The sequence below is a fragment of the Babylonia areolata genome, chromosome 22 (genome assembly GCF_041734735.1).
Source record: "Babylonia areolata isolate BAREFJ2019XMU chromosome 22, ASM4173473v1, whole genome shotgun sequence".
Taxonomy (NCBI): domain Eukaryota; kingdom Metazoa; phylum Mollusca; class Gastropoda; order Neogastropoda; family Buccinidae; genus Babylonia; species Babylonia areolata.
The window spans coordinates 6,550,704-6,558,203 of NC_134897.1; the positions used below are offsets into that span (position 1 = coordinate 6,550,704).

Here is a 7,500-nt window from a genome sequence, read left to right on the forward strand (position 1 = left end):
TTGTACACAGTCCTCGGCAAAGTTAAAAGTTTCATTCTATCCACAGGAAGCGAGCAGATCTATTCGCTGTGTATTATCGTTTTGGTTTGAATCGATTGGATTACATTTTGTGTCTAAGTGACAACGAAAACATTATCGGGTAAAGATTCTTGCTGCAACTCTCTCGAGAGAAGAACCACTTAAAAAAAGGCACATAACACCCCTTTCACATGTACTTTAAGCTAATGACAAAGTGCCAAAGTGTCGCTAATCTCTCATTAGTTTATGTTGTTTCAATTCTGTTTTTCCTTTCTGTTCCATCTTATCTGTTTGCACCATTTTGTTCTGATTAGTACCGACTATGTCACTGGAGCTACACAGCTAATGACATCAAACATTTCAGTGTTCAGTTTTCTCTCTCTCTCTCTGTCAATTTCTCAGTCACACACACACACACACTCTCTCTCTCTCTCTCTCTCTCTCTCTCTCTCTCTCTCTTTGTATCTGTCTGTCTGTCTGTCTGTCTCTCTCTCTCTCTCTCTCTCTCTCTCTGGATGTAGATGTATCTCGGTGTGTCCATGATTCTTTATTTTTACTTTTATTTTTAATTGTTTCTATTGAGAGAGACAGAGACAGAGGAGGGAGATGAGAAATAAATCAGGTCTGGTCCTGTTGTCTTTGACTTCCATTAGGAGGGAGAAGAAGCGTCACTGGTCAGTTCCGAATGGAAGTTCAATGTTGAAAACAGCTGAATTATTGCATATCCAGCACCATCCACTGGGCCCTTCTGGCTTCTGGTACGGCGGCCAGTTGTGTGTTTTTTTTCTTGGATATCACTTCATTTAGAATATGTGAAAGTAAACATTTGCGTGCACACACACACACACACACACACACACACACACACACACAGTGTTATTATTTCTTTTAGTTATTTGTTTCTTTGTTTGTCCATCTATTATTTTAGTATATTCGTTTTTTCATCTATCTATCACCATTTATGATTATTTATTTGTTTATTTATTTGTTTATCTATCTATTTATCTATTTATTTGTTTGTTTGTTTGTATATTTATCTATCTATTTCATCTTTCACCACCCCAGAAAATAAACCAGTGCCCAGCTGGAAGCGCTGCCTGCAGCTACTGTGTGGCTACGAGCCCCCGAAAGACATCGACATGTCGGAAGAGGAAGCACGTGACATGCAGAAACTGATTACGTCAGTGCGCGAGAAGAGGAAGTGGAAGATCTTTGTCAACGTGAACGCCGTCATACTGATGTGTTTCGGGGCCTTCCTGTGGGCTTACTTTGGCTGAGTGGAGAGAGGAATTAGTAAATGCAGGGGCTGTGTATTTTCACCAGACAGCATTGGGGAACGTCCATCCGAGAGATGAAGAAGGGAGAGAATTGACAAATGACGGGGTGTATATTTTCGTCCTGTATTTGGGAATATACATATAAGAGAGCTTTTTAAAATTATTACAAAGTAGTTTTTTTCTACTTAACATAAATATTTGATGAATTCATATATACATATAGGCATTCGTAACTGTGCATAGGTTAGGGGAAAGAAGATGGGAAGAAATAAGGGGAATAATTCATCTAGTACTTTTGTGACATCGTGCCAATTCAATGACCCTGCGACAGGACGCTTTTCTGTGATCTTTTTATTTTGATCCATCTGATGAAGATTTACTCTTAACGCATTGCAAACTAGCATTATTTTTCTATGTTATGATGTCAGAATGGTTCGCTGGAATATCTGTGCTTCAAAGAAGAAGAGGAAGAATGGGCTTTTATACTGCACCATACCTCCTCCATCATCATGGCCTGGCTTCGCTGACGAAGATCTAGGAAGGGCGTTGTCCACGTCTGATGCAGGCACGCTCATGGCTGACAAGGCCAATGCGGGAAAAGCAGAGTCGGCCGCAGCGGTTGCAAGGGAAAGTCTGGTCTGGGTTCGCGGCTGCAGCATCGTGGTTCTTCCTCCTTCTGCGTTTGTCCTCAAGGCTGGCCCTGCGGTTGTTTTCGAAGGAGGAGACAGCTTGGTGGATGGTGCGTCGCCAGGTCTCTCGATCAGCGGCTACTGCGGACCACTGGCGATGGTCAATGTGACAGGCACCGAGAGCTTTCTTCAAGGAGTCTTTGTATCTCTTCTTGGGTGCTCCTCTGTCACGGTGGCCAGTGGACAGTTCGCCATACAGCGCGATCTTGGGCAGGCGGTGGTCCTCCATCCTGGACACGTGCCCTCCTCCAGCACAGGGGCGAAGAGCGCTAACAACCAACATCAACGTGGGGAACAACTCGTACAAAAATCAGCACCACGGGGCACTATGACTGAGACTTACGAACAAGACTAATTCAACGCATCAGTGATAAAGAGCACACACACACACACACACACACACACACACGTCAACACCCAGTCATCTATGAAATCAGATTTGCAGAGATGTGTTTTTGTTTCAGCGTGACGAAGTTGGTAAGGAAGTTTATTCCAGGTGTCAGCGCCAACGAATGACCAGGCACGCTGTCCTTGTGATTTCTTTTTACTGTGCGGGATACACAGAACATGTCAATCAGCAGATGGTCGCAATGAACGGGATGGAACAAAATGTTGAACATGATCAGACATGTACTGAGAGGACGTACCAGAAAAATAGCATTGGAACATATGCAAGAAGTTCTGGAATCAATTCCACTGACCAGTATGAAGCCACTGGATTAGCCAGCAGAGTTTGAGTGTGGATTTTCTTGAAAGTCTTGAAGACAAGGCGAGCTGCACCATTCTGAACTTTCTGAATTTTATCGGTTGAAAACTATGGATATGCCGCTAAAAGTGAGTTACAGTAATCAAGGCGGGGAAGAAGTGAGGGAGTTTTCGATTGCTTCGGAAAAAAGGTGCAGGGGATATGTTAAAGAAGTCAATGAATAACCAACCAAAAATCAGCACTTGGAAGGAAAAGCCTTCGTCTACTTCGTAGAAGAACTACTTTCGCATTAGTCTCCGGTCATGGAATCTGAAAACTCGTTTTCCTGTTGGATTTGTGCATCCAGTTCATGTTCTAAACTTTTATGACAACTTTTGAAACATCTGTTATTTGAATTTGAAGCCAGGGAAAACCTGTTTTGTTACAAGCCAAATAAAAGAATAGTAGCGTATGTTTAAACTACTTATTTGATGTTTCTGAAAGGGAAATTCTGACCGTGTTCTATGTCGATGACCATAATCGCTACTACATAAAAATATTAATATTCGTTCTTATGGAGTCCTGAGATGATTTCACAAAGGTGTTTTGAATGTTGGTGATGGGTATAGTCAGCATGTACATGAAATGTACTGTATCTGCTGTGTCGGATCTCAGTATTATACGCTAGCAGACAAACACATTCACTGGACATTGCGAACATAGATTCAATGTACAGTATTACTATATGCTATCATTTTGTACGTTTATATGACTTGCGTATGTATGTATGTATGTATACAAGTTATGTTGGTGTATTGGCGTGGAAAAGAGCGAACAGATATTATGGGAAAATGCATATCTCGACACAATGTGAATGGTGAATGAGTTGTTTTTTCTCTGTTTCTCTGTGTATCTATTTATCTATCTGCCTGTCTGTATTCTCTGTCTCTGTCTGTCTGTCTGTCTGTCTGTCTTTCTCTCTCTCTCTCTCTCTCTCTCTCTCTCTCTCTCTCTGTTTCTGTCTTTGCCTCTCTTACTCAGTGTCTCTTTGTTTCTGTTTCTTTGTCTGTCTACCCCCTCTACCCCCTCTCTATCTCTCTCTCTCTGTTTCTGTCTCAGTGTGTGCATGCGCACTCACCTCTGTGTGCATGAGAGACACACAGAGAGAGAGAGAGAGAGAGAGAGGAGAGCTCGCGCAGGCGTGTGTGCGTGAGTGTAAAATAGATCTTTACGAATATAACTATCAACATTATTGATGAAGATTATAAAGAAACTGACGATGACAGTGGCACAGTGGTACAGTTATCAACGGGGACGAAACCCTCATTGTTGTAGTCAAAGATAACGTCCCTAACTCGGTCACAACGCCTAAAACGGCTACATTTTATCCGGCCACCCTTATGCAGCGCGGCCTTCGTGACGTCAGCATTATCACTGGATGTCAAATACACACGCACTATCCCAGAACTGGGTTGCATGATGGCTTGTGGCAGTTCTAGGTCTGCATGGTGTTCATAATAATTATTAAGAAGTCAACGCTTAATCTGTTAGACCTTGGCAAATGTTTGTGCTAATTAAACTTAGCTCTGCTTAGTTCGAAAACGCAACTCATCCCTCAGATCTAGATATTTCCATGTGGAGGGAATTCAGGCATATTACAAGCCTGGTTTTTTTTTTTGTTTGTTTGTTGTTGTTTTGTGTGTGTGTGTGTGTTGTTGTTGTTGTTTTTTGTTGTTTTTTCGTTTCCACGGCCATTCGTGACGATGTGGTTAATAAAAAAAACAAATAACGCCGCTTTGAATAATAAGACACGTTTGTAAGCGAAAAGAAATATCTTCTTCTTAAAACAGTTTGTTTTGTTTTCACTGGATTGTTTGTTTCTTCTTTCCTTTTTTTTTTATTTTGTTTTCTTTGTTTTGTGCTATTTTTCATCCTCTTCTTCTGCGTTCGTGGGCTGCAACTCCCACGTTCACTCGTATGTACATGAGTGGGCTTTTACGTGTTTGACCGTTTTTTACCCCGCCATGTAGTCAGCCATACTCCGCTTTCGAGGTATTTTGTGCTGTTTGTTGGAAACTGCGTATTTCGTGTTCATCCGTTAATAGAGCACGTGCATGCGCGCGAGCGCGCACATTTTTGTGTGTGTAAGTATGTGTATATGTGTCTGTGTGTCTCTGTGTGTGTGTTTGTGTCGGGATATGCGTCTGTTTCTGTTTGCATGTGTGTTTACCTGTGCATTTTGGTGCATTTTGCTCGCCACGTACGTTGTAAATCCACTCGTAGAGACAAATTCACAATTAGTACACAGGAACTGACTTGATCACAATTAGTACACGTGAACGCGAGAGACTGTACAAAGTGCATAACAACAGAGCAGATTACTCCAAGTGCATACGAACTGAAGAAATTAGTGGGTCAATTGGCAGATCGAATATTATCGACATATTTCTTGTCAGCACTTTCACGTTTTATCAAAAAATGGGAAGATACACGTAGACCATGATGATCTGTCTGTCTGTGTTCCTGTCTCCACTCCAACCCTCCTGTGTGTGTGTGTGTGTGTGTGTGTGTGTGTGTGTGTGTGTGTGTGTGTGTGTGTATCTTTCAGTTGTCTCATTGTTGTTGTTATCGATATTTCTGGTTTTATCTTTTAACATCTGATACCTTACTTGACATATTCAATGACATGTGTGTGTGTGTGTGTGCGCGCGCGCGCGCGCGTGCGTGTGTGTGTGTGTGTGTGTGTGTGTGTGTGTGTGTCTGCCTGCCTCTATTTTATCTGTTCTTCCTGTCTGTCTGCTCTTTTGCACAAACCAAAATCTCTCTCTCTCTCTCTCTCTCTGTCTCTGTCTCTGTCTCTCTCTCTCTCTTACACGAACGCTTATACACACGTGGGTGTTCCCATTTCACCCCCCCCCCCCCACACACACACACACATACACACACAAACACACACAAATTAATACATACATTCAGGTAAATAGGACATATAAAATTTCCTGCATTTCCAGACACATAAACTTTACGTTTACACACCTTCGTTTATTGTTTCCAGCAAACCATAATCACAACATTTGCTCAGAGTTTTGATCCCATAAACTTCTTTTCTGCTTTCTGTTTTGCATGCAAATTTGTAAAAAAAAAAGAACTATAAATTAATCATTTGAACATATACATTTCATATTGCATTAAAATCGAGATAAATGTTTGCATGCAGCAATTGAAATTTCTGATAATGCAAGCTTTAACAGGAATAAAATCGACAAACGTTTTGCAAATAGCAATGAAATTTAGAGTTAATGTTTGCTGAAAAGCATCACAGTCGATGCTAACCTTTGCATAAACAGTGTTTGTATTGATGTTAATGCTGGAATACGTCGTCAGTGTCATTTGTCGTAATGATTTTGAAAGTTACACAAACAGAAGCACAGTGTGTGTGTGTGTGTGTGTGTGTGTGTGTGTAGTGTGTGTGTGTGTGCGTGTGTAAATGTGTTGTGTGTGTGTGTGTGTGTATGTGCTGAGGGTGGCGGGGGGTGAGGAGGGATTGTTAACACACATATTTGCCTGCGAGCTCAAGTTGGGTGAAAGAGGGCATCATAGCACAGGAACAACCTTTGGCCTGTTCGCTCCGCCCATCATATACGTGCAACGGTTCAACGTTCAGGTTATGTGTGTGTCTGTCTGTCTAGTGTCCATATCTGTTGATCCATCTGTCTCTTCTGTTGTCGTTAACAGTGTGTGAGTCTGTTCTAGGTGTGGCTATGTGTGACTGAGTGTGTACGTGTTCTCGAACACGATTTGATCTCTGTCATTTGTATCACAAAATACTTTGGAAAGACTGAAGTGGGTAGAGGGGACAGAGAGACAATTAGGCATTCAAGAAGGTAGACAGAAGAAGAGGACAGACATAGACAGAGAGAGATAGACGGTAATGGTGACACAGAGACAGAAAAAGAACAAAGAGAAAGTGTGAGGTAGACAGAAACAAAGAGGAAAGGAGAACACAAATGTTTCAGTAATTCTGGAACACGTCCACATCACTACCCCCACCCCCACCCCAGCAATTCTGGAACACGTCCACATCACTACCCCCACCCCCCCACCCCCAGCAATTCTGGAACACGTCCACATCACTACCCCCACCCCCCAATTCTGGAACACGTCCACATCACTACCCCCCCACCCCCACCCCCTCCACCCCCCACCCCAGCAATTCTGGAACACGTCCACATCACTACCCCCCCCCCCACCCCTCCACCCCCCACCCCAGCAATTCTGGAACCCGTCCACATCACTACCCCCACCCCCACCCCTCCACCCCCAAGCAATTCTGGAACCCGTCCACGTTTACTACCCCGACCTCCACCGCCCCCCACCCACCCACCCCGCCCCCCACCACCCCATATTTTTTGGAATACGTCCACATCACTACCCCACCCCCACCACCACCACCACCAACCCAGCCATCAACATTCCACAAACCTTCTCAACCACCCACAACCCTCAACCGTTAACCCCCTCAACCCCCCCATCAACACTCTAAACCACCTACAATCCGCAACCCGCTCAAGCCCCTCAACCACCACACCCCTCAACACCCCCACCCCCCACCCCTCAACTCCCAGCACCGTCAGCCCTGTTTCTTGGTCTCCTCGTGCCGTCTCTCCCAGTCCAGAAGCGCCTTGCTCTTCACCCCCCCGGCACTCATGGGCGGACAGTACGTGCCGAAGAGGCGGTCAAAGTGGTTAAAGAAGGGCTGCATGTTGGTCAGAGGCTTCTGGTGGTGCATGTCGTGCTTGGGAGCCCCGCCGAAGATGCCGAAAGGACTCCA

General features: G+C 43.9%; 2 protein-coding genes across 3 annotated transcripts in view; one reads left to right on the forward strand and one right to left on the reverse strand.

The window, feature by feature from the left end:
* The window catches only part of LOC143297496 (sodium/glucose cotransporter 4-like), a 23,525-nt gene extending 22,218 nt beyond the window's left edge, over positions 1 to 1,307 (forward strand). The window contains exon 15 of the mRNA XM_076609896.1: positions 1,084 to 1,307. Within this exon, the coding sequence (XP_076466011.1) occupies positions 1,084 to 1,295 (212 nt within the window). The 3' untranslated portion in view covers positions 1,296 to 1,307. The remainder of the gene's footprint in view (positions 1 to 1,083) is intronic.
* A 5,981-nt stretch (positions 1,308 to 7,288) lies between these two features.
* LOC143297280 (cholesterol 25-hydroxylase-like protein) overlaps positions 7,289 to 7,500 on the reverse strand; it is a 7,925-nt gene continuing 7,713 nt past the window's right edge. For both annotated transcript variants that reach the window (XM_076609547.1, XM_076609548.1), the window contains exon 4: positions 7,289 to 7,500. This exon is cut by the window's right edge and continues 46 nt beyond it. In XM_076609547.1, the coding sequence (XP_076465662.1) occupies positions 7,300 to 7,500 (201 nt within the window). In that variant the 3' untranslated portion in view covers positions 7,289 to 7,299.